A 27,451-nucleotide genomic window follows, 5' to 3' on the forward strand; every position below is an offset into this window, starting at 1 on the left:
AAGGTGAGTGGGTGTGTGAGGGTGAGGGTGTGTGAGGGTGAGGGGATGAGGGTAAGGGTGTGTGAGGGTGAGGGGGGTGATGGTGAGAGGGTGCGAGGGTGAGGGTGTGTGAGGGTGTGTGAGGGTGTGTGAGGGTGGGTGAGGGTGTGTGAGGGTGAGGGTGTGAGGGTTGTGAGGGTTGTGATGGTGAGTGAGGGTGTGTGAGGGTGAGGATGAGTGAGGGTGAGGATGAGTGAGGGTGTTAGGGTGAGGGTGGGTGAGGGTTTGTGAGGGTGAGAGGATGTGAGGGTGTGTGATGGTGAGTGAGTGTGAGGGTTACTGAGGGTGAGGGTGTGTGAGGGTGAGGGGGTGAGTGGGTTTGTGAGGGTGTGTGAAGGTGTGTGAGGGTGTGTGAGGGTGAGTGAGGGGGTGTGAGGGTGTGAGGGGTGTGAGGGTAAGGGTGTGAGGGTGACAGGGTGTGTCAGGGTGACAGGGTGTGTCAGGGTGAGGGGGTAAGGGTGTGTGAGAGTGAGGGGGGTGAGGGGGGTGAGGGGTGTGAGGGTGAGTGAGGGTGAGAGGGTTGTGAGGGGGGTTGAGGGTGTGAGGGTGAGTGAGGGTGTGTGAGGATGAGTGGGTGAGGGGGTGAAAGGGCCTTGGTACTGTGTGAAGCAACATCTAGGTCCCTTTGGCTGTATGAAAAAAATAACACCTCAAATGGCTGGGCTCCGTGGTTGCAATGGACTGTGCTTGCGACAATTCAACAAGCACTGGCAAAGGCAGTGAAGAAAGTTTGAGCTATTGGCATTGTAAATGACACTTTTTTATGTGTTGGTTTTGAAAACATACATTAATAGCATTGTCATTTACAATGCCAATAGCTTTTTCTTTCGCAAATGTGACACCTATTGCATTTGTAGTGCAATATGTGTTGAGAGTGAGTGGGAGAGTCAGTGAGTGAGTGGGAGAGTCAGTGAGTGAGTGGGAGAGTCAGTGAGTGAGTGGGAGAGTCAGTGAGTGAGTGGGAGAGTCAGTGAGTGAGTGGGAGAGTCAGTGAGTGAGTGGGAGAGTCAGTGAGTGAGTGAGTGGGAGAGCCAGTGAGTGAGTGAGAGAGTCAGTGCTCTGTGTGCTTTCATATTGCAGTGACTCAGTCATTTAGTATGGAAATGCAATTCCTGGTACAGGAATTGTGATATTAAGTTGAGTGTTACATTATGGGTTGAATGCTTTATGGCATATGTCTTGATTTTAAATTCTGGGTTCTGTAAACTAAGGCCGAGGGTAAACACATTTTCATTGTCTTTTTAGGACGTTGTTTAGTTGTAAACAGTACAGAGAGGACTTGTGTGTAGGCACGCTAATTGCTGCTCCGTGTGCTTTCGGGCTCCATTCACTTCCAATCTCATTTGATGTGTTTACGTTTTGTGTTATTCTTTTTAGTGAGGAGAGCTCTGATACATATCACAGGGTTGTTTTGGTGAAACGCGGTTATTAACTCAGATAAATGCACATCACAGCTACAGGACACAGTGGGCTGGTCATGCAAGCCATATGATGTCATTTGTATAATCTGCAAAAAAAATAAGCATGGCAGTGGCATGCATGATGAAAAGCAGTGACATGTGCAATCACTTGGGGGAGGGACAGATGTTTCACCATGAGCCCCCCACAGCCCACAGGTGCTGTGCCCTTTTCGAAAAGAGGTGTGAAGTGTCAGCCAGTGCACAGACAATGGCCATGAAGGGGGCCAATTAATAACCTGCGCAGGGGTCCCTCCATGGCTGCAGCAGAAGATAAAGGTCACAAGCGAAGAAAGGTCACCGCAGGGGTTGGAACAGGCCTTCGCACCTTCAACAATACACGGGCACACCCGCTTACACTGTGAAGGGACGAGTGTAGCCTGCCTGTCCCTGCAAGCGCGGCTCTTTTGCACTAGTGAAATTATGTATTTGTCTCGGTGAACGGTTGCATTGAACATGTTACGTGCAGTTTCACTGTACTTGTGCAATGAAGCCCAAAACTGAAAAAAATGAGCGCAGCAAGCCTGAAACCTCTGCTGCCTATAGTGCTCCGAAGCCACAAAACTGTGCCAAGAACTCTTACAGTTGCATTTGATTTTCCCTTATTGCCCCTCTCCTGAGTATTCTATGCGGGTGAATGCCCTCGCTGAAGTCACCCTGTGACCCCCAAGATGTCTGCAAATGTGTAGTCCCACGTCTATGTTGGTGCAATGTCCCCTTTCTGGCTTCCAAATCCTGGCCAGCCTAGTTCTTCCAGGTTAATCATGATGAGCAAACAGAGAATTTAAAAAAAACAAGCATAAATGTGGCCGATTTCTATTTATACAGCGTTGGCTTGTGTATTGGGCAAATTCATAAATTCAGCAAGCACACACAAGACTTAACCTCGAAGAACATGTTTTGGGCAACGTTTTTTTTTCTCCATTTTCTCTCAACTTTACTTTTTATGAACCTGAGCGTAATTGACCAATTGCTGTCTTGGGCAACTTCAGCCATTTCCAGAATTAATATTTGTATGCCTTTCGCTGGATACTGTGGGTCATCTCTGAGAGGACCGTCACAGTAAAAAAACGAAGTAGTCTTGGGCAGTGCGTTCTAAAAAAAGAATTGCTTGGGTCGCCTACCGATGGCTGAGAAAAGCAATCTCATACAGAGTTTATGGCACAGTAATGTCCTCTCACCGCTCCGAGAGGCATACATTATCTCTTGAATAAGATACGATAACAACGCTGACGGGTCGAATGTTTTTCGTCATTCTGCTGAGAGCTGCCGGCTCCCTGAAAATGTAATGTTCTCTAGGGGTGGCCGTACTTATTTAAAAAGATCGACTGATCTGCTGGGAAGCTAAGCTGCCTGTTCAAAAAAATTCAGGCCCATGGATGGCTCTGTGGCTCTGGGAGTGTAGGTGACAGCCCCAGCCCTGCCAGCAGAGACAGCAACACCAAAGCAGTCATTTAGGGAATTTCTCTAACGCCAGTCACGGTAGTGACCTCAGCTTGCTCCCAGGACGCCAGACGAAGGGCCGAGTTCAAGTCTAAATAAAACATTTCACAAAGTTACACACGAGAGATGAGTCATGGGGTACTTACAATTTTCAGCCGGATAGTCTGGCACAAACTGCTCGTCATTGTCAGGTACCTGAGCTGAAGAGAGAGAGAGAGAAACAAGACGGAGGGCATTGCTGTGGGGAGGGGGGAGGAGAAATGCGACACGGCCGCACTTCACACGGCCTGCCGGCCGTGAAACTGAAAGCACGGCCGGCCGGCCGGCCGTGAAAGCCTTTGATGCCGCAGGGGGTGGAGCGGCACCAAGCTGGGCAACAGATGGCTGACAATTTGATGCTGTGCACGCGCATTTTAGGTCAATGCGCTTGCGCATTGACCTAAAAGCGCACGGGCACAGCACCAAATCGCCAGTTAGTTAAAGTCTGTTTAAAGCCCTATAGTCTCGCTCCGCTTAATGCGCATGCGCATTGATAGGTCACGAGACCTAAAAAGTGACTTACTTTTAGATAATTTCTGCATAGGTGCAGGATGTCAATGTTTATCAGTCCATATGATGAGCACCACCTTCTAACAGCCAATCGGAGACTAAAACGATCTCTGGAAATAAACTGGTCTAAGTGTATGAAATGTGGGGAAATTATTCAATGTGATTTAATACCAACAAGGAGCACCCTTATGAATATCCGTAGTCTGACACACATACTGTACAGGTCCCAAACTTGGAAAGAGTGTTGTCCGTCTTTGATATCGAAAGGCCTTCAAAACTATAGACCGGACAGTATTCATGAAGATGGGCTTCGACCCAAATTTTCAGGGCTGGGTCTCCTTGCTATACTCAAGTCCCACTGCCTGGGTCAGATCTGGGGGACATGTTTCAGATAGGTGGGATATTGAGAGGGTGGACAAGGTAGGGTTGCACTCTTTACTCCCTCTGATTCGCTCCGGTGAAGGATCCTTTTGGTGTCCATCTGCAAACTGTAATGAGGCAGTGGTGTATTAGAGGAGATTCAGAACACATTGAGTCACGGTATGTGGAAGATGGTCATCTATTTGCAGCAACCGCTGACACACATGCCACAACTACTGGCTGAGATGCAGAGATTTGTGAGTGCCTCGGGTCTAAATTATAAAACAGAAGTAGCAGGTGTTTGCATTGGCAGGGTTACAGTAAAGACCATTAGAGATATGCAAAATATTGGACTGAGTGAGCCAGAGAAATGTCGCTATTTGCAAATACAGCTGGCACACAAAACTGAAACAATATGATTACAGTGAGGGAAGGGTCTAAGTGGGCCTGAAAGCCTCAGTTCGTTTTTGGAATAAATTACTGTTGTCGGTTAGGGGTAGTATTGCAATAGCAAAAATGGTACCTCTACCTCAATTTCTACATGTCCTACGGAATTCAAAATGCCTGATACGTAGGAAAAAGTTCACAGAAATGGATAGCCTGTTAATCTCTCTGATAATGCAGCCTATAAAACCAGGCTAAACTGTCCAGTATTTCAACTAGAAATTCCACCAAAAATCCACAAACAGCAAAGCCTGTCCAGATTTCCCTTGCATCAGCAGTAAAAACCCCTCTGGAATGATAAAGAGGAAGACCTGGACAGACAAGCCCCATACGCTGCCATTATGTGGCTCAGAACAGGATACTGTGCCTTTAAGAGAACTTTCCAGAACTTCGCAGTATCCCAGAATGCACTGCAGGTCCTTTTTACTTTCAGTTCTTTTTGAAGGCGTAACACGCCAGATCTGTAGCATTCCTTACATGAATATCTCTCTCCACCGGGGAGGAGGGCGGGCACTTATGACTATAAGAGATACCCCTACTACAAAACTGGAGTTACAGGACAGAAACTACTCCTTCTGTAGTAGGGGATCTCTGTGTATAGTCATAATCTAGTGAATAGAATGGCAAGCCCATCCCCACACCAAAGCGGCAGTGGAGAAACGAGAAATAACACCACTATTGTGCGAACAGATTTCGCAGAGAAGCCTGCCCAACCTGAGCGTCTGTCCTGGCATCAGTGTCTAGACAGTAATGCTTAGCAAAGGTATGGACCGACTTCCAAGTGGCCGCCTTGCAGATTTCTGCAATTGGAACATTACGGAGCAAAGCCGTCGTGGCAGCTTTGCCCCTGGTGGAATGAGCCTTAGGTCTTACTAGCCTTTTGGTAACACAGTTGTATGCAGGACACAATCCACCTAGAGATGGACTGTTTAGAGGTAGCAAGACCCGTCCTGACTGATCCATAATTGATACAGAATTGGTTTGACCTACGAATATCTTTGGTCTTATCCAGATAAAATTTCAACACCCTCCTAACATCCAGGGAATGCAAAGACTTTTTCCGCTGGAGATGAAGGATTCTGAAAAAACGTAGGCAAAGTTATAGTCTGGTTGACATGAAAATCAGAAATAACCTTGGGAAGAAATTTAGGGTGAGTACGCATAACAACCTTAGCAGCATGAAATACAGTATAAGGTTCTTGGCAACACAACGCCTGAATTTCACTAACCCTGCGGGCCGATGTAATGGCCATGAGGAACGTCGCCTTCCAGGGCAGGTGCTGCAACAAAGCCTTATGAATAGGTTCAAAAGGCTCCTTCATCAACCTAGACAGCACCACATTCAGTTCCCATGAAGGCGAAGGAAGCCTGACAGGAGGGAATACTTTCTTCAAGCCTTCCAAGAAATCTTTGATCACAGGGATCTGGAAGAAGGAAGTCTGTGAAGGGCATTTCCTGTAGGCAGTCAATGCAGCAAGATGAAACTTAATGGAATGAACATTAAGGCCAGACTGCACCAAATACAGAAGGTAAGGAAGGATGACGTCTTCCTTGCACGTCGTCGGGTCATAGTTCTTGGACTTGCACCAGATACAGAACCTCTTCCACTTGTAAGCATAGGAAGTCCGAGTGGACGGTCTCTTAGCCTCCTTCAGTATGTCCATACAATCTTCGGGTAGATTCAAATGGCCATACTGCACTATCTCAGGAGCCATGCCGCCAAACTCAAAGACAAGAGGTTGGGGTGCAACATCATCCCCCCGAACTTTGTGAGAAGGTCCGGCCTGCACGGCAACCGTATGTGAGGAAGGAGAGACCGGTGAAGCAGGTCCGTGAACCACCACTGCCTTGGCCATTCCGGGGCAATCAGGATCATCCGCGCCCTGGACTGGGACAACTTGATGAGCACTGCCGGAATCAGGGGAATGGGTGGAAAAGCGTACAGAAAGCTGTTCGACCAATCGATCCATAGAGCATTCCCCAGCGTCCCCTGCTGGTAGTACCTGGAGGCGAAGTATCTGCATTTGGTGTTTTCGGCGGTGGCGAACAGATCTATGTCTGGAGTCCCCCACCTTGCGAAGACTTCTCCTAGTACTCCATCGTTTATGACCCATTCGTGGTTTTCCTGAATCAGTCTGCTCAGTGCGTCCGCCTGAACATTCTGCACACCTGGTAGATGAGTAGCCATTATCGTCATTCCTCTTGCCAGAAGCCATCGCCAGATCGCCTGTGCCTCCTGTGACAGAGTGCGTGATCTCAAGCCCCCCTGCTTGTTGAGGTAATACATCGTGGTCTTATTGTCCGTCTGTACAAGCAGAGAGTTGGTCTGGAAGGATGGAAGGAAGGCCTTCAGTGCCAAGTGAACAGCTCTGAGTTCCAGGAAGTTGATGTGATACGTGGACTCCGTTGTGGACCACGTGCCTTGAATCTGTAGGTCTCCGGAGTGCGCTCCCCAGCCCTGGAGAGACGCATCCGTCACGATAGTCTGAGTGGGAATGTCCTTGTGGAAGGGAACCCCTCTGAGGAGATTCTCCGCCGAACACCACCACTTCAGAGACTGAAGAGCATGCAGAGACAGTTGTATCTTGTCGTCCCAAGATCTTTTCCTCTGATCCCACTGATCCTCCAAGCACTCCTGCAATGGCCTCATGTGCAGTCGTGCGTATGGCGTTCGGAAGATACAAGAGGCCATTGACCCCAGTAGAGAAGACACCGTCCTCACCGTTTTAGATGGAGTGGTCATAAGAGCCTGAGCCTTCCGAAGGAGACCCGCTTGCTGACAGCATATTGATGGTGGCTCCCAAGTACTGAATGCACTGGACCGGAGTCGGGACAGACTTGGACATGTTGATGTGCAACCCCAGCTTGTTCAAGAGAACGCACGTCTTCTGGAAGTGTGCTTGAGCTTCCGAGAAGGAGGAGGCTTTGATCAACCAATCGTCCAGATACGGGTAGACAAACACCTTGTTCTTCCTTAGGTGTGCTGCTACCACTGCCATACACTTCGAGAATGTTCTGGGCACAGACTTCAGTGCGAATGGCAATACTGTGTACTGATAATGATTGCCGCCGACTTGAAATCGCAGGAACTTCCTGTGTTTGTGTGCAATGGGCACATGGAAGTACGCATCCTGTAGGTCTATTGCACATAGCCAGTCTCCCTGTTGCAACTGAGGATAAATCTGATGCAACGACAGCATACAAAACTTTTCTCTGCGAATCCACTTGTTTGCCTCTCGCAAGTCCAGAATGGGCCTGAACTCGTTCTTGTCCTTCTTGCGAACCAGGAAGAACCGGGAGTACAGACCTCTTCCTCTTTGAGACAGAGGAACGTCTTCTATCGCCCTTTTCCTTAACAGGATATCGGCCACCGCCTGGAGCTCGCGCAGTTGAAACTGCGAGCTGACCGGAGCAATTGATGGAGGCAGGCTGGTGAACCAAAAACTGTATCCATTGCAAACAATATTCAGCACCCACTTGTCCTGAGTAATTTTTCTCCACTCTGCCAGAAAAAATTGAACGCTTCCCCCCACCGGAGCGGGTAACGGATGAAGCGGAAGTGACCGCTCAGGGTCGAGACCCGGCCGGGCCCTTGTTCGCTGCAGAGGACTGCTGTCCCCCCTCTACCCTTCTGGCGCTTCTGGAAGAGTCTCCAGAACTGCTGCTCTTGTTGCTGCTGCTGTCCCGAAGACTGCCCTCGTCCTCTTCCCTGAGCACCGAACCGTCTCTGGAACGGGCGGTAGGCCTTCTTTTCTTTGGGCTTCTCCAAGCCTACAGCCGTCAGGGTCTCTGCCTCCGCCTTCATGCGGGCCATCTCATCATGGGCATGCTTTCCGAAAAGGGTTTCCCCAGAGAAGGGCAGATTGGATCCCGCTGCTGGGCCTTCGGCTTGAGTGATGTGAGCCTGAGCCAAGCATGGCGCCGCTGGTTGATCCCATGACAGGACCCATGGGCAGCCAAAAGAGACATCCGCAGCCGCGCTGATGACCTGGTTTGAAACCAGCATCCCCTCTTTAAGTATCTCCTGGAAGTCCTCCTTCTTGTCTCGTGGCAGGAGTTCCGTGAACTGTTGCAGGGATTCCCACAATGTACGGTCATATCGCCCTAGTACCGCCGCATCGCTGGACGCCTTCATGGCCGTGGATGCAGTCGCACAAGCCTTCCTACCAGCCGAGTCGATCCATCGTCTTTCCTTATCGGGAGGTACGGTGGAGGACAGGGAGGCAGAATGTACCTTCCTGGCCGCCGTCACTATCACGGAGTCAGGTACCGGGTCTATCCGCAGGAAAGCCGGGTCCAAATCCGGGGCCCTGTACTTCTTCAGAAGTCGGGAGGGAGCGGCCTTCACCACTGCTGGTGTGAGGAACAGCTCCTCCGCAGGCTCTACCAAACCAGGCACTAGTGGCAGTAGAGGGCGAGACAAATGCTTCTTGTGAAGCGTCTCAAATATCACGGATGTCGTGGGTGTTGGAGACGTCACCGTAATTCCCAATTTTGCACCCCCCCCCTAAGGAGAACATCCTGGAACGGGCTGATGTCGTCCACCGGAGACACCCTTGTCCCCAGGGATTCCGACAAGGTCGGAGAATATGTCCTGGTCCTGGACCTGGAGGAGTCCGTGCGGGACCTCGATCCATGCCTCCTATGGCGACGTCTTGACCTGGTGGAGGATCTACGTCGATTCCTCGATCTTCCTCTCCGTCCAGAGCGTGATCGTGACTTCCTCAGCTTTGGTCGATCCGCCGGTTCCACCGGGGCGGGCGACTTCGGCTTGGCCGGGGCCTTCGGCTTAGGGGTCCCCTTGGGAGGGGTCGGAAGCCTGGGCAGCGAGACCGACCTCGGAGGAACCGGAGGCGGCTTGTCCGCAGGTCGAGGCATAGTGTGAGGCAGTGGTGGTAGAGGAGGAGGAGTAGGGTCCCTCGGAGGGAGTCCCCTCGGTAATGGAGGCGGGGGTGTAACCGGCCTCTGTGACGGAGTATACACCATGGAGTACACCGAACCCGGTGATCAGCTTCCTTTCCAGCCTGGGACGTAGGCGAACCTCCCATGGCGCCAGATCTCCTTCCCGCCTCTTCGGCGTCGAAGAACGGCGACCGGACGGCGAGCGTCGGTCCCTCGACGGCGAGAGTCGGTCCCTCGACGGCGAGAGTCCTTTCCTCGACGTCGACCGTTTACCCCTCGACGGCGAATGCCTTCGCCTTGACGTCTACCTCGCTCGTCTCGACGGCAACCTTCTTCGCCTGGACGGCGACCTTCGGCGCCTCGACGGCGTCCTGCGCCTCGACGGCGACCTCCATCGCCTTGACGGCGATCTGCGCCTCGACGGCGAACTTCTCTTCGACGACGAGGATCCCCTCGATGACGATCTTCTCCTTTTCGCCGACGGCGAACGGCGGTGTCGCCTCAACGGCGAGCGCCGACGCCGGGCCTTTCGACGTCGATCACTCGGCGTTGACTCCGACTCCGACGAAATCATCACAGGAGACCTCGACAGTGGTCTGTTCAGTTCTTCCGACGTCGGTCCGACCCAAAGCCCTGGGGAGACGGTGAACAGACTGTAGTCATCCCTCTCGACGTCGTAGTCGGTGCAATCGACCCAGACGGAGAATGGTGACACTTGCTGTTTTTCCTGCCCCTGGGGAGCCCCCCCAGAGGGCTCAGCACGGACAGAGGAAGCCCCTCCAGACCCACCTTGCGCCTTCAGCCTTCTTTCCTCAAGGCCCTGAAGCCTGATCTTCTTTCTGTCCTTCAGGGTCCTGCCAGAGAAGCCCTGACAAATCACACACTCCCCTGGGACATGGGAAGAGGGAAGGCAGAGGATACACACCTCATGGGAATCTGATTTGGCCTTCTTCCTGGAGCACTCCGGGCATTTGTCAAACAATGCAGGCATATTTGACATCAAAAGAGTGCAAAAAACAAGAAGAAAGGCACCAAAGTACGTAGAAAGCACTTAACTTGACAAAAAAGTGAAAACAAATCACCAATAAACCCTTGAAAAGGGAGAGCTCAATGCTCCAGGGTCCTGCTTGCAGGAGCCGGAAAAAAGAACTTCAAGTGGGCCGGGTCCTCTTAGCTCTTAGAAAATGCAATTGTAAAAGCTATTTGCTTCTGTTAAAACATGCACCTGCTGACAAATAAGCTTAGTCACGTATTTTGAAGTCTATTGGTAAATCGTCGTGTATATGCTGCATGCGAGTTCGAAGGGATATCTTGCTTAAGGTGGGGACAGCAGATTTCATTAAGCTCTGGAGAGATGGAATTCTTTCGGCTGGAGCCAGCCGATGCCAGAGCAGAGACAAGTATTGATGCCTTGAGAGGTGCGAACTTTAAATTGGGGAAACTATTTATGAAGGTTTCCCTAATCAGTTCTGTTTAAAACCAGTGCGTGCACCACGTCTTTGAGATCTGGCTTGGGACTCAAAGGTTTCATTTTTCTTAAATTCCACAGATTATACTGATCAACCCTGACAATATTTACAATATGTCTAGCCAGATATAATCGAGGGTGCATGGCAAGATGATTTAGGTTTGTTACATTTAATGGCAACGAACCGCGTTCCTGCTGCACCATGGAAGTTACTGTACAGTGTTCTTATGTGTGTCACTCTGCTGTCTGCTAATCATATACCATTAATTTAGGCTTATTGTCAGTCAGTTTCCAAACATTATTTTGCTGTTTTACAGTTGCAGTCTAAATTTATAGGTGTTACTTATTTCTATTGAGTAGAGGTGTTCGTTTTCCTTGTTGCATTACTGTCCGCACTTCATCTCAGTAAATGGAATGTTTACTTGTATGTATGCTTCATTAACTCTAATCAGGATCCATGGGGCTGACTCTGGGCCTTTCTGGTGTATTCATTTTGTTCAATTTTTTTCTTCTGAGTTGTTGTGTTGACATAAGATCTGGCACTACTAAAGCTGCCATCTGCAGAGGGGCCGGCGCAGTCCAAAGTATACTTCAGAACCCCAGATTTTGCTGCCCTTTGTTGCAAGCGTCTTCACTGGCACCATTGCGACTCAATGCGACCCCCATGTTGGCAAAAGCTTTCCTTTCAGTGTGGTTTACAATACCGCAATAACTTTACGCCCTACCACTTTCAAATGTCACCAGCCGCCCCTGGTATTATCCTTTGCCTCCTCTGTGAAGCTGCCTTCGAGGCCTGAGTCTCTGCCCGTCATCTGATTTCAGGGTTTGCAATCGCTCCACATTCCACCCTCCGGCCTCTAAGATCACCCTGTGCAACCCTTAGTACATACGTTTCAGAGTGCAATGCAAGCATGCAAGTGTGAACCTTAGCACACAGGCCTTAGCACGACTGCTAAGATTCACACTTGCATGCTTTCATTGCACTCCGATACGCACGTATTTAAAGACACATTGTATTTAAATAAGTGCGTGTCAGAGAGCAATGCAAGCATGCAAGTGTGAATCTTAGCAGTCGTGTCCTGGCAGTATGTATTGAGATATAACCCTTGCTTAGTTTGGAGAGACCCCGTTCGCTGTCACTGGCGTGCTTAATGTTAAAAGGATTGCAAAGTGCGTTGCAATTTGGCTTTAGGCAAGTTTAATCCAGTAATAAATAGAGGCGAAGGCCGGTCGTTTAAGTTCATTATGAGCCTGCTTCATTCTGGTTCCCAGGGATATGGCTGTGGTTATTAAAAGATCTCTGTATAAGTATTCATGTAAAAATAATGAGTCGAGCTCTATTACTGGGAGGTCAAATTGTGCCCGAATTTTGTGCTTAATGTAAGGAATCTCCATTCATTGAGTGAAAAAAATCACATGTATGTTGGCGGTAAGAGTGGAGTAGGAATGCACGGGTGAAACAGTACTGCAATCGTTACCAGGGGAACTTATTCTCTCATTTATGCGCCGGCAATAATTCTCCCATTGTCAGAGGAAGCCCATTATTTATTCATGTAATCATATAATAAAATGGGCATGTTATGTCTGTCTTGGAAAAAGCTTCGAGATCAGAAGAAGCTTGTATTTTTCTATGTTACCGTGCGGCAAATGTAATGATTGCTTTAATAATAAACACAATGAATGGACGCTTTTTCGTCATTAGGGGCCTTGGCTGAGCACGGCTCATCCATTTTGAGGGTATGGGGGCCTGTCATATTTTATGTTTCTTGTTGGATGGATAACGGTTTATTCCACCAAGAGGGGGGACTCACTCGTTGGGAAATCGTGTGGTAAATGTGCAAACTCATTAGACAGGTAAAGATTGATAGAGCCATAATAACTTCAACTATAGTCAAGGTAATAGACGAGAGCATTCATTAGCGGAAGAATGGCCATGCAGAAAAGGGCATTTTAAAGGTACCGTGATGGATATGGAAATGCATGCCATTACTTAGTTAGTTCTTCTGCAAGAAAACCCTATCACCGAATAAAATTAATCAAGGCACTGCCCGTTTTGTTGCTGGAGTTCGCTTTTTTGTCTTTATGCTTTCTTAAAAAAATAGCAGCCCAACACAATGCATTCTGTGCTCTTCAGCTTGATTTAATGCCATCATTAAGCATTTTATCGAATTGAAATTTGCCACACTGTTGACGTCTGTCATTTGTTTATCTAACCTTAGTTACTCTTTGAAAGTTTCTATTGCTCTGTTCAGGCTGCTAAAGGTAGGGTTGGCTTCTTGTAAATAATTGTGATATCTGGATTAAAAATGAAAATTCAAGCAAAGTACCTCTGTATATGCAATATTCTGTATCTACTGTACAATCTAAATGGACATTTTGGTCGCACAGTTGGTGTTACTACTTTTTGCTTCATACCTTGATATTTTGTACAGGCCGAATGCGGGTTAGGACTCTGCGAGCAATAAAGCGCAGGAGTCTTGTCTCCCCCTCCCATTTTAGTACGGCTGCCAAACGTTGTTTGCATAAGGGTGCGAACGAAGGAGAGACAAGACCAGATGGAGACCACACCTCATGCCCTGTGCTGTGGCCAGGCTTGAGTCTCATTTGTCCTGACTCTGAGGCGGAGCATTGTTGTCACATTGTGTGATCCAGTGGTCATATGGGGGGATCAGAAGTGCACAACATGAAAAGACAACTGTCCAGACAGTTGAAATGCTTCAGCTGAAGTGTAAGGCATGAGTCTTCTGTGCTGTGAAACTGAAGGAGGGGTAGGCAGCTAAACAAGCTTTCTTGCCTGTGTGCCTGCTTCCCAGAAAGAAATGTAAATGTGTGCAACTGGTCAATCTGCAAATGTAAAGGGTTCTTAGAAGCTGGTATTGGCTTTAATTGATGGAATCACTTCAAGCTTCCTGAAATCTCTTTATTGAGGTCATAACTACATTTTCACCCATGCTTTATTAACCTTGCTTTCTCAAATATACTTGAAAATGCACCACTTACCTACCCCTAATGGCAGTGGCTCGCTCACCCGCCGCTGGTCACTCACTGCAAACTTTTACGCCCCCCCCCCACTTTCAAATGTCACCAGCCGCCACTGCTTTAGTGACTGGTGAGTGTCTTCCCAGAGACAGAAGGGATTAGAGAGAGAGTAAGGTGGACAGCATGGTTACAGGACAGTACAACAGAATTAAATCATATTGCTTTCTAAACCAAAGAGGGGGTGACTCCTTGCTCAAAAAGCTCCATGTAAACTTGTGATCTGAGAAACCAAGCTTGCATGTACCACCTCATGTGGCTGCAGAATCAGAGAAAATTACAGCAACTGAATCATTTAAAGGTACTGAATAATAAAAAAGTGTTTTATTTCATTCAAAGGTTAATGGAGAGAATTTGCACTACGTGAGAATACCCAGGGATCAATGCTAGATCTAAAACTCTGAGCAGATGTTCAAAGATGCTGCAAGTTGACAGCCATGTAACATGCACACAAATGGAAAAAGCTGTTCAATTAACTTTACCTGCTGGAATCTCTTTAAATGAAGAGTAAGTATAGGTGGGGCAAAAGAAATAAGCATTTGCTTTTTGGCATTGGTGTAAGCATGTTTCTTCTCATTTTTCTCACCTGAAAACAACAAACAATAAGTTAGGAGCCATCACAAATGAGCTTACAGGTAAAAAAAAACGAAGAAAGCAACAGATTAGATCAGAAACAGACAGTACCTCATCAGCAGTTAATTGCCTAACTAGCCTTTCATAAAAATGCATATCTTTTTTTGACTTTATTTGAATACAGGATTTCAGGCGGCAAACCGGCATCAGTTGACTGGTGCCACTTTCAAAATCTCCATGAATGCTGTTGGACTGACACCATGGCTACGAGGAACAATGACGTGATCAGTGCATCTTTAAAGCTCCAATTGTTTTAACTTTAGATCTGGGGATTATATTTCCTAGCACACGTAGTATATATGACCAACAACAGAAACAAGCATTGACAAATCTGTTGGGCAGAATTTTCGTTTCATCTATGAACATGTACACAGAATATATACACTACTATTGACAACGAAAAAGTATTGATACCGAAATGCAGAGAAAGCAATATACCCACAGATATCCACGGACACAAAGGCTAACACACACACACACACTCGCACGAACAGACAGACCAGCAGACAAATACACACCAATGCACACAGATCCCAGGTAGTAATGAGCCTCAATGACCAGAGCCAATAATAAGACTCAATGCCCCTAGGTAGTAGTAGCCCTCAAAACTTCCCCGGTAGTCTCAAACAACAAGTTAGTCATGGAAGAGGTGTGGCGCCGCGGCTAGGGTGACTAACTCTGGAATCTGGGGATCACGGTTCGATCCCCGGCACCGGCGGCAGATTAGCCCCGCACAATGTGACTCTGGACAATAGCTTCCCGACGGCCTCCAGCGCCTAAAGACCCTTACGGGTGATTGTGCGCTTTACAAATGTGGATTATTATTATAATTATTACTGAATCAGTAAATATTTTGTTAAAACTGTGAGTTTCTTGAAAATAGGCACATGATCCCTTTTGTGCCTTTCAGAGATCAAGTTAGGGACCATAGTTGGGATTTATGCATCTCTCCTCGGTCAGGGTGTCTGTATGCAAGGTGTCATTCATACTTCCTGTGCTAGCAAAGAAGTCTGATGCTTTAGACTACCATCAATAATAAATGCACCGAACAGAAGGAGAAACAAGCATTTTCAATGCAATAGGTCTCGCCTTCGAAAAAGTTAGAGCTATTGGCATTGTAAATGACAAACTTTTTATTTATGGGTTGGTTTTGAAAACTGATAAATGGCATTGTCATTTACAATGCCAATCGCTTAATCTCTCGCAAATGCAAGACCTATTGCATTTGCGCACACACACACACAGTCGCGTACACACACACAGAGACACACACACACACACAGACAGAGACACCACACACACAGAGACACCACACACACAGAGACACCACACACACACACACACACAGAGAGACACACACACACAGACACACACACAGAGAAACACACACACACAGAGACACACAAACACACAGACACACACAGAGACACACACACAGAGACACACACGCAGAGCCACACACAAACACACACAGAGCCACACACACGCCACACACACAGAGCCACACACACACACGCCACACACACACAGAGAGCCCCACACACACAGAGAGCCCCACACACACAGAGCCCCACACACACAGAGCCCCACACACACAGAGCCCCACACAGAGCCCCACACAGAGCCCCACACACACAGAGCCCCCCCACACACAGAGCCCCCACACACACAGAGCCCACACACACAGAGAGCCCCACACACACAGAGAGCCCCACACACACAGAGCCCCACACACACAGAGCCCCACACACAGAGCCCCACACACAGAGCCCCACACACAGAGCCCCACACACAGAGCCCCACACACAGAGCCCCACACACACAGCCCCACACACAGCCCCACACACACACAGAGCCACACACACACAGAGCCACACACACACACACAGAGCCACACACACACACAGAGCCACACACACACACACACAGAGCCACACACACAGAGCCACACACACAGAGCCACACACACAGAGCCACACACAGACACACATACACAGGCCGAAGCGGGAATGGGTCCGTGCAAGTTGGTAGGTGGACAGCGCTTTGGGACATGCCGCACGTCCTTTGCTGGTCGAGTTTCTCAGGAGATTTGTTTCGTTGCAGCGAATGCTGCAGACATCGCCACCAGCCTTAATATACGCGCCCTACTGGGTATCGTGACGCTGGAGATGTGGGCAGAGGGGGCATTGGGGCAGAGAGGGCGTTCACTGTGATCTGTCTGCACGAGTGGGCTGTTTGGGTGGGAAGCAGTCATTTCGCCTGCTCAGTGGTGGTTCGGCAGGAATAGGAATAGGGTGCAGTGAGGGGCACCCCTAGACCTGGGGCTGTCACTGAGTGCATACTGACAAGGAAGAGGGGTAGGCGTGGCTCTCAGGGTGACCGCCAGGGCCCCGATCCCGCTGCTTTTGAAGCATGTCCAGCAGCTTGTTGTTGGACTGCCATTTTGGAATCTGCAGCAGCCCTTCACTGCTGGCATTTTATACACAAGCTTTTCCCGCTCCAGGCTCTCACCCGGGGAGGAGGGCAGAGGGGCGCAGGGGTAGTCTGGGGCACAGGGGTAGTCTGGGACTTCGGGGCTATTCTGCTTTGATCGCTTCGTAGGACATTTTATGTTAGGAAGCAAGGCTGTTCACAGACGGAGCTGCTGTGCAGAGGTTTACAGGGAGAGGATGGCCGTGCTCTGAAATGACACCCGGCAGTGTTAACCTGTGTGAAGGGTAGCACGGGGAGCGTGCCCTGGTGCGCCGTTTAGAGGGGTGAGCGGTGCAGTGTGTTCTGCTAACGGGGTAGGATTCTCGAGGGTGGACAGGGGTAGTAACAAGCAGGGCGTCTTCACGATTGTTTTGGTACTGCACATACCGGTGTAGGTCTGAGCGGGTGGTATGGCCGCTGGCACACAGCAGAGGAGGCCTGAGTTCGCTCTGAACCCCACACAAGGACACCTGAGGGACCACTTTTCCACACACTACAGCCGTTTGACACTGTTGTATCGTGCCCAGCAATGCAGATTAGCCTGTTGCCTGCGGTTGAGGGTCAGAGGTCTGCGAGGCATTTTAGGAAGAGCGAGAGTCAGGGACGTTTTAAGGCATTGACAAAGAGGCCAATTGCCCAGGCCCCCATCTTCCAAGGGGTCCCCTGGTAATGTGATATTTCTCTGACTCGACCTTATCTTTGTCGATTTTTCTGCCAGCACCACCTATATCTACTTTTAACTTTGGCTCTATCTTTTAAGTGTCTCATATATATATATTTAATATTGTCACAACACAGAATTGGCAACATAGGCACTACAGTTCAAGATTGCTCCGAACAGGGGCCCAACATATGTCTGGCCCAGGGTCCCAAAAATTCTCAGGAGGACACTGATGGGAGTGATTCTATATTTTGGGTAAATATGGCCAGTGTGGGTGTTGCAGACTGAAGAGGCGTTTTCAGCCCACATGGGCCCTGGGCTCACCGAGCCTAGCCGATGTGGCACAGAGGGGCGCGTGTTGCAAACTGGGTGAGAAATGCCTGTCCTCCCATTCAACTAAAATGCAAGAAATCGAAATAACATCTATTTCTTTTATTTTGGTATAATCGCGGCACCCACGCTTTACTTGTAACATTTTAAAAGTAAAGCACAGGTGCCGCGATTAAACTACAATTAAAGACATTTTTCTTTTAGAGCGTCCCACTTGGACGGGCTCGGCATGACTTCCTGCTGGAGTAAAAGGTTTCTTATCTTCTTTATGGGGCCATCTGTTTGGACCAATAAAGAAGATAAGAAACCTTTTACCACATCAGTAAGTCAAGGAAGCCAGTCTGAAAGGGACGGGGCTAAAAGAGAAAAGAGTACGTCACTGGGACCTCTTTTCCAATGGCTGGCCACGAACGGTGACGCCAGCCAATGGAAAAGAGGGGTGGGGCTTAACCTCGCTAGTGAAACTTACTCTAAGTCATTAAATCTTGCCAGCGAGACTGCGCATGTGCGCAGCCTACGCTAGCCGAGACCTAAAAACGTTAGTGCTAATCCCACTATGCAGTGTCATACAAATGGTTGTTCAATAAAATGTGTGTGAAAAAGAAAACTCCCTATTTCTTGACTGATTATTACTATCAACAAATTGCTGATGAATATGTGCTGATCCCCAAGTGACTGACTCAGCAAGCGAAAGCTGAGGGAAGCTGACACGTAATCCTCTCTTCGTAATTTTCCATGAATGGACCAAGATCCCTTAGGTCAATTCTAAAAGTGTGATACCGTACTTCATTCTTCCTCTACAGTCAGAACTGTTGTTTTTAGAAGCTGTGTATCTTTGCCAGTTAAACTTTTGATTATTTTGAACTAATTAGGCATAATTAGCTATTTATATGTTCTAATTAATCGAAATTAACATGTACATTATTTACGAAAAGAAGTTTCAGGATGGCTGCTTGAGCAGCACCCAGTTGAGGGACCTGCAGTGCGTTTGATGCAATGATCATCATTGCTTGATGTGTCCTGCTCTCACATCACCACTGCAGAGGCCCTCCTTGCAAGAAAGCCCAGTCCACCTCAGTACCTGCCGCCCCAAGAGCTCTAGTGGCCGCATGACCAAGACCATGCTACACCAGTGGTGGTGACCCAGTTGTGCTCCAACACCTCACATGGGCACATGGGGGTATGGGCCTGCTGAATACACCTGGGAGTTAGCAGGAAGCCTGTGGTTCCCTTGTTGGAGTCAAGGTGGGCAGAGGTGCCCTGAGGAGAACGGTCTCAACAGGGCTGGTGCGGGTGGGCAAAAATGGGACTGCACCTGCACTTTTGTCCCTGGAGGGGAACACTCTGAGGCATCCAAGGTCCAACCTTGCCTGCTGGGGCTAATAAAGGTCACTTTTCTGAAGTCTGTAACATATATAGACACGTCTATCGAGAACACTTGAGAGCCAAGATGACGGACTGGAGGAAACAGAAAGGTAACTACTTGCTGTCTCTGGGAAGTTCTTCTCGTAGTTCCCTGCATGACATTCTTGCCGATTTCACTAAAAAACATGGTCCACTGAAATGGCAGTAAAGACTGACAACACTGAAGGGGCAGTTAAGATGGTGGAGCTTAAGAGAAAAAGAGAAAATCACAATGGGTCCAGGCCACACTGGAACGCCAGGAGAATATGGATTCTGCCATTAAGGAACTAATGGTTTTTAAGGGTAGCAAAACTGATGCATCACCAAAGTCAACTTGAAGATCGATACGTTAGATAAATTGAAGATGAAGAAAACTTTCCCCAACCTACTGGGGGTTTCCTCGCACATTAAATGAGGCACAAGGAAGGTTCTTGAGATTGCTAAAGGACTTGTTGGAGAATGACACTGGAGAGGATGGCCGGCTGTTGAAGAAAGAGTTCTGAATCGCTACTTAGCAGCGCGTGAAGAAAACAGATGCAGGAAATAGTGTGATGGTGCACATGCTTTTGACGGCGCGGACAGATGATAATTTAAAGTCTTCCATTTACTAGAAAATGGTAATATTGGGAGGGGCTTCAATTCTGTTCCCGGATTTGAGACCCCATTACTCTTGCCTCAAAGATGTCATTTAGGGTTAGAAGGAAGCTCGTGGCTAAATTGGTGGGTTTTCGTGCCAGACCTTTGCAAGGAAATTAGGAAAAACAATTTGTGTTTGCGCAGGAAGACTTGTCTTGGCCATTTCTAAATAGCGAGAAAGTGAATTCTGGATTAACATAAGTTACAGTATCCTAGCTGAGTCACATGGGGATGTTCTTGGAGAGAAGGGTTTTTCGTTCATGCCAGACCAAGGGTTTTACTTCCTGCTTCCTCTGGAGAATTGAAGAGCAACAGTCTTTGATTTGTTCTGTATCTAGTTTTTCATTATTAGTTTCTATGGATCTCCTAGGTTGCTAAGAATGGGATGGAAATGGCTTTTCGTTGTTGCCGGACACACCAAAATGATTTCTCTTGTTTCCTGTTTATGAGTGTATTAGACAGAAAATATGTGGAGGATATTGTTGCGATGACTGATGTTCTGGAGGTGCAACTTCCTGTTAAGCAAAGTTTTATTAATAGATTTAATCCATAAAAAAAAGAACTCAGTTTCAGAAGCTAAAGTTTTACAAATACAGAGAACTGTCAGAGTTAATGGGGCACTGATAAGAAACAGCCAGAGTACAATTCTTGAAAACTGATTTTCATTTGTGCACTGACATGTACCTACTTAGGACTAATCTAAAGTGTTCCCAAAAAATCAACCCCTCGAGGGACTGTGGCTTTAGTGTTTCTTGGCAGAAATTATACACTTGTGTAATAACGGTCCAAAACACAATTTATTAAATAAAGAACTTAAGAATTATGCAGGTGCTTATCTCATGCTGCTTTTGTTTTTTTGTACCTGGAAAACGCTGTATGCACAAAAGTTGTAGTGAAGTTTATAAAACAAACTACGGAGTTGAGTGAGAAGCAGGACCAATCAGAGTACTGTTTATCATCCAAAATCATCAATGTATGCATGGGGCACATGTATAACGCAAACCTACACGGAGGCAGCAGAGTATAGTGCAACCTGGAACAAGCAGTGGGCAAGCCAAGAGGTCTCAACTGGAAAGGTCCAGGATTTGTCTATGTCAATGCCTTTTGCAACTGGCATCTGCACGATTGCAGAGTACACATACATTGTGATGTGTGGGTATGTGTCTCGATGCACGGCAGGCACTTTTAATTTACTGTTCTAATATAGAGGATAGAAAGGTTAGAGTGATAAATCGAAAATGTAAAAACAAAAAGTTTGTGTGCAAAGGGAAGCGATCAGCTTGCCACCACTTAGCAGCTGACGGACACTCGTAACAAATAAAAAGAGAACTTTATAACATGGGGAGAACGGCAGGAAGCATTAGGAGAAAGGGTAATTAAGATAGCACACAGGTTGCACCGTGTGCAAGGAGAGAGAGAGCAAGAAAACACATGCACTCCTATGGAGTGCTAAATACTAAACAAACAAATAAACATTTGCAAAGCCAATAGCTTTGACTTAGGGCTGCTGGATGAGTCTCCAGTGATGGGCCTAAGCAGGTCAGGTGTGTCACAGGATGATCTGAGGCTGTGAGTTGCCTAGGATAAACACTACAGAACTCACCGACATGCCAGGGCACTAACAAAACATCAGAGTAAAGAAAATCAAACAAAAAGCCTGATTTCGATAAATGCTTAAAAAAGTAGAAACAGCAGACCAGTAAGTCTTCTTGAAAAAGATAGTGACCTCACGAAAGTCAAGACCACAGTAGTATGAAGTAATGCTACCACAGTTAAGCGAACAGACCACCATAATATTTCTTTAAAAACTTCTCTGTTTGAGGGTGCAAGGCCTGGCGGCGGCTAAGATGGCCGCGTAGTCTCGAGGCTCCTCCGAGGGCCTGCGTAAGACCCCCTAAATCCGGCCATCAACCTGTCACCACTCTCCCTGCAGCTGCAGATCCTGGCAGCGGGAGAGCTCCGACGCCGAGAGAGACCATTCCGGTCCCTCTCCTCCCCCGTATAGCGGAGCGGTGCGGCCCGGCGTCTGCGGCCTGGCCCTAGCCTGTGGAAGAAGCGAAGCCCCGGCCTCGAGTGCGGGCGAGGCCGGGAACCAGTGGGGGTGGGGGGGGCACCGGGGACATGCTGCGGCCCTCGGCGGGCGCCCCCCGCTCCTCTCTGGGGTTGGGGACCCCCCTCCCCCCGCTGGGACCCCGGGGGTCGCAGGAGGACACCCGACTGTGCCGCAGGGGGTGAGCGGCTGGAGGCGCCGGGGGATTCTGACAGGCAGTTGTGGGACACGGAGACATGGCTGGATGCTGCCCCCAACTAAAGGAAGGCTGAGGCGGAGCGCGCTGCTGGATCTGGACTGAGCCCGCCGGTGTGCAGAAGGCCTGTGGTGAGACCCCAGTGGCGTGCATGGATTGGCGATAAAGGTCTGGAATGATGGCGCCGGGGCGCGTGGCCGGACACAGGGCGGCGAGTCTGAGAGCTCTGGCAAGCGGGGTGGCTCCATTGGCCCCTAGGGACTCCCATCCAAGACTATAACCAAACCCAAGTCCTACACTGCCACCCAGGCCATTACCATAGACAAATATAGGGCCCCGACGGGTGGAGGAGGAGATGCACACGCCGGAACTGTGGCGGAGGGGTCTGAACCGTCGCTGGCAGCCATTATGCAAGCCATCCAGTCACTGGGAACGACACTGGAGACAAAGATTGACAAGGTGGCCATCGAGTTGGCACTACAGCGGGCTGACCTCAATAAAATGTCGGCAAAAGCCACTCAGAACGCCACAGACATTGGTGAACTTCGGAATACCACTAAGCAATTGCAGCAGCAGGTCCAGCATCTGACCCACCAACAAAAGCTAAACACGGCACGGCTGGAGGACCAGGAAGGGAGGGCCCGTAGAAACAACGTATGGGTGGTAGGTGTACCGGAGAAAATGGAGGGACAAAGCATGGATCTGTTCCTAGAAGAACTCATTTTGAAACACCTCCAACCCAAAAGACTCTCTAAGTTCTTTATTATTGAACGTGCGCACAGGGCTCCGGTCCCCCTCCCCCGCCCGGGGGCCCCTCCAAGGACTATCATTGCCCGGATACTCAACTTCCGTGACCGGGACGCCATTTTACAGGCAGCACGTCAAAATGGTGACCTCCGGATAGACAATGCGGTGATACGGTTCTTTCCGGATTTCACGTACAGGGTCCAGCAGGAGCGCCGTTCATTTGATGGTGTTAAAAAGGAACTACGAGCATTGCGCCTCAAATAAATGATGTTCTTTCCGGCGCGCCTCAAGATCTTGGCTGAGGGCAAATCCTTCTTCTTTACATCCCCAGATGAGGCCATGGCATGGATTGAAGAAACGCAGCGGCCCTCGCATGGCTCGCGCCAGGAGGGAGGATGGCGGAATACAGAGGCTCAGTCCCGGACAACATCGCTGGTCTCCGCGGGAGGTGATGCTCGAAGACAGGGCAGCCCTCGGACAGCAGACAGAGACAGGATACGCAGTTTATTGGCCTCGCTGGACTTGGGCTGACTCGGACGATAGTGGTTTGGCGCAAGGATATATTCAGACAGCTGTGCCCCTTTGGAGGACTCCCGTGTGGATCTGACTACCGTGAGTTGAGGCTTTGATGGCCTGCAGAGAACGAGAACTGAGGTGGGGGACATCTTGCCCCCAGCGGACATTTGCTAAAGTACTGTGGGGGGGCGTCTTTGGGGGGTTGGGGGGTATGTAATGCCAGGTCTTTAACAAGACACTTGGACACTGAGTGGTGGCCTGAACTTGTGACATGGGGTCGGCCAGTACCCTCGGGATGGCCTTTTGGTTGCCACTTCACCCCTAAGTTTTTCGTTGATTGGGCGACAGGTGCTCTGCTTGTTGGCGTATGCTGGGCCCGTTTGGCCTGCAAAGCAGGGTAGCAGGGTGGGGGGGATCCAGGGGTTGGGGAAGGATGGTTGCAAGTTGGTTGATGAATGGACAGTTGGTTTTATGTCAAGTTTCAATGGCTCCAGTGGCACGGTGGGCAGGCAGGTGGGTGGTGGGCGGTAGTAGGGTTCTGCATATCCTTTTGCATTTATGCACTGATTTATTTTTCTAATGCACATGGCAAAGACACAGACAGTCACGGTCCTATCCTGGAATGTGAACGGCTTGCGCGAAAAGATCAAGCGCACCATTGTCCTTCAATATTTGCATAGGCACGGCCCTGATATAGTTTTGCTACAAGAAACGCACTTGGTAGGGAATCACTATAAGGCACTCAACAGATTTGGTTACACACTTAGGGCACACGCCGGTTTCACTACTGGCTCGAGGGGCGCCGGGATCCTAATCAGAAACTCCCTCCCGCTGGTAATAGGGCGGCAGTGGTTGGATCCTCAAGGGAGGTACGCAGCTCTTACGGGGCAGTGTGAGGGGATTACCATGAATATTTGCTCGCTTTATGTCCCCCCGAGGTTGCAAGGCACCACCCTGCCGGACATAGGGAAACTGCTACTGGACATGCCGACTGGGGTCCTACTCCTAGGAGGCGATATGAATGATGTGATGGCAGGGGACATTGACAGGTCACCGGGCCCGTCCCCCAGAGGGAGGGTGAGCCACCTCCGAGATTTCGCGCAGGCACTGGGCTTGGTTGACTTCTGGAGGGCCTATAACCCACACACCAGACAATACACACACATATCTGCTGCACAGGGGTCGGGGTATAGACTAGATTACCTATTCACACAAACGAGTGGCATGAACTCCTTCCACAGTGGGTGTCACAAGGCAAGGGGTATCTCGGAGAATTCCGCAGTGGAGGTACAGCTGCGAGGCCCTGGGAGGGAATGGAGTGCACCCCCTAGGTTGGATCCTTTTCTGTTTAAGGATCAGGAGTTTCAGACGCAGTTTAAGGAACGAGTGGACCAATATTTTACGGACAACGTCGCTTCAGTTTGATCGCGCATCATAGTGTGGGAGGCATACAAGACTGTAGTAAGGGGATTTGTGCAGGCAAAGGTGGGCAAGCGGAAGAAGGAGAAAAGCGCCCAAGTAGATAGACTTGAATTGGAACTTCAGGAACTAGTGAAAGAAGGAGAGGGTACGCAAGAACAACAGCAGGATAGGCGACACAAATGCCGCCTCCTGGAGAAAGAAATGAAGAATATGCTTTGTGACCAGGCGAGGTCGCGAGCACTAGCTACCCAGAGGCGTGTGTATGATCTGGGTGACAAAGCCAACAAGATGATAGCCTGGCTGGAGAGGAGGGATAGGGATCGTAATTGGGTGCCTGGGATTCAAACTCATGACGATGAGTACCACGAGTGTGGATATAGCGGAAGAGTTCTCCGGTTACTACGAAACAGTCTATCGGTCAAAAACTCAGCGGAGTGCGAGAGAGTGCGAGGATTTCTTGACCCCCCTGCAGCTACCCACGTTGGAATCAGTGGACAGGGACATGCTGGACGCCGACATCACAGTGTCGGAAATAGAGCACGCCATGGGTGACTTGCAGGCGGGGAAGGCGCCGGGACCCAATGGCTTTACGGCGGAGGAGTTTAGGTGTGTCTCTAGTAGAATTGCACCCCATATGCTGGAAATGTACAAGGAGGCTCTACAGGCAGGGCGGCTGGCGAAAGATCTTCGATCAGCCACGATTGTGGTGATTCATAAATCTGATAAGCCACAGGACCGATGCAGTTCTTACAGGCCAATATTACTCCTCAACTTCGAAACGAAAGCCCTGGGCAAGATTTTGGCCACTAGACTAGGAGCAGTAGTGCAATCACTGATACACCCGGACCAGTCCAGTTTTATACCGCATAGGAGCACGCGGCTTAATCTGAGGCGCCTGTATGGAGTGATACAGAGGACAGCGAGCCGGCCAGATACACCAGCGCCCCTGCTCTCGCTGGATGCTCACATGGCCTTCGACAGCATGGAGTGGCAGTACATATATGCAGTCCTGGCCAAGATGGGGTTCGGTGACAAATTTCGAGCATGGGTGAGACTGCTATACTCCGACCCGCTGGCGAGAGAGAAGGTTAACGGTGCATTGTCTAGGGAGTTTCAACTAGGACGGGGCACGAGACAGGGCTGCCCGCTCTCTCCGACCCTGTGCGCATTAGCGTTGGAACCTTTGGCGGCGTGGGTGCGGGGGGACTCCCGAGTGCGGGGTATAGATCTGGGGGGAGGCTGGGAGGAGCGTATTTCGCTATACGCGGATGATGTCCTCCTGTATGTTCAGCGACCGGAGACTTCCATTCAGAGACTGCTGGAGGTCCTCCACCGGTTTGGTACCTTCTCAGGATACCGCATCAACTGGGATAAATCCCTGGGTAATGTTTTAGTGGGTCCGACGCCATGTCTTACGAGTGAGTGGGGAGGATTGGTTTGGAAAGACGTCTTCCGCTACCCGGGGATCTGGATCGCGAAGACAGAGGTGGACTATATGCGTTTGAATGTAATGGCTCAGATGGAGCGCCTATGCGGCGATGTTGAGTACTGGAGGACTCTCCCTCTGTCCCTAATGGGGTGAGCGGTTCTATTTAAAATGATGGCTCTCCCCCGTCTGCTCTATGTGCTACAGAGCGCACCGTTCATGGTACCAGAACACTTCTTCCAAACGGTTGAGTCGGAGCAGTGCTCCTTGCTGTGGAGTGGCGGTTGCCCGAGGATTGCCCTGATGAAATTACAGAGGGGAATATACGAAGGCAGGCTCGCGGTCCCAGATGTCCGGCTGTATTACTGGGCGACCCAGTTGATTAACGTTAATGGCTGGGTGTTTGCTCCTTTGGAGGAGCCGGCGTATCGGGTGGACCGCATGGTCCTCGGGACTGGCACCTATCTGGCAGCCCTCTACAATAGGGGTAGAGGCCACAGGTCTCTCCCACCTCAAACGGCTGTAGTGGTAGGGATTTGGAAGCGTGCAACGAAGTTGTTGGGGTGGGGGGCGAAACTCACAGCTCAGACTCCATTGTGGGCCAGGCACTTTCTTCCAGCAGTGGCAAAGTTAAAAGACCTTCGTGCATGGAGCCTCATAGGCATTGATGGGAATCGGACGAAGGGCTATTGGATGACGATGACTGGAGGGAGGCACTGCAAGCCCGCGCGAGGTAGCAATTCGAGCTAGGTTTCAACTCATCAAGCTCCGTATTCTGCACCGCTCTTACACCCCACGCACGACGCAGTATAAAATTGGCTACGGCGACTCAAAGTTCTGTCCGAAGGGCTGTGGGGAGGAAGGCACGTTTTTCCATATATTATTATGGGACTGCACCAAGATCAGGGCTTACTGGTCTAGACTATCTGACATCATGGAGGAGGTAGTACGGTCGAGAGTCCCCCTGGAAGCTCGATGGCACATATTGGGAGTTACGAGTGACATCACTTGGTCGAAAGGAGACAAGATCTGGTTGGTTAGCTAGCATGGTTGCAAAGCAGAACATAGCGAGACTATGGGGGAGTGAGGTGGTGCCAACAGTGGAAGACCGGGAGAGGGACCTGGATTGGTGCCAGAGGGCCGAAAGAGTAATTTATAAAAGTAGAGGATGCCCCAAAAAGTGGGAGAAGGTGTGGGCGGCGTGGAGGCAATATAGAGGGGAACTGGTGGATACTAAAGACATGCCTGGATCTAATTAGC

The 27,451-nt window shown here is 49.5% G+C and overlaps 1 protein-coding gene across 3 annotated transcripts in view; it reads right to left on the minus strand.

Moving 5' to 3' along the window:
* The window catches only part of USP16 (ubiquitin specific peptidase 16), a 351,578-nt gene that overhangs the window by 41,855 nt on the left and 282,272 nt on the right, over positions 1–27,451 (minus strand). For all 3 annotated transcript variants that reach the window (XM_086934020.1, XM_086934021.1, XM_086934019.1), the window contains exon 15: positions 14,181–14,284. In XM_086934020.1, coding sequence (XP_086790146.1) covers positions 14,181–14,284 — 104 coding nt within the window. The remainder of the gene's footprint in view (positions 1–14,180; positions 14,285–27,451) is intronic.

This window comes from Lissotriton vulgaris, chromosome 8 (assembly GCF_964263255.1).
Source record: "Lissotriton vulgaris chromosome 8, aLisVul1.2, whole genome shotgun sequence".
In the NCBI taxonomy this organism is placed as follows: domain Eukaryota; kingdom Metazoa; phylum Chordata; class Amphibia; order Caudata; family Salamandridae; genus Lissotriton; species Lissotriton vulgaris.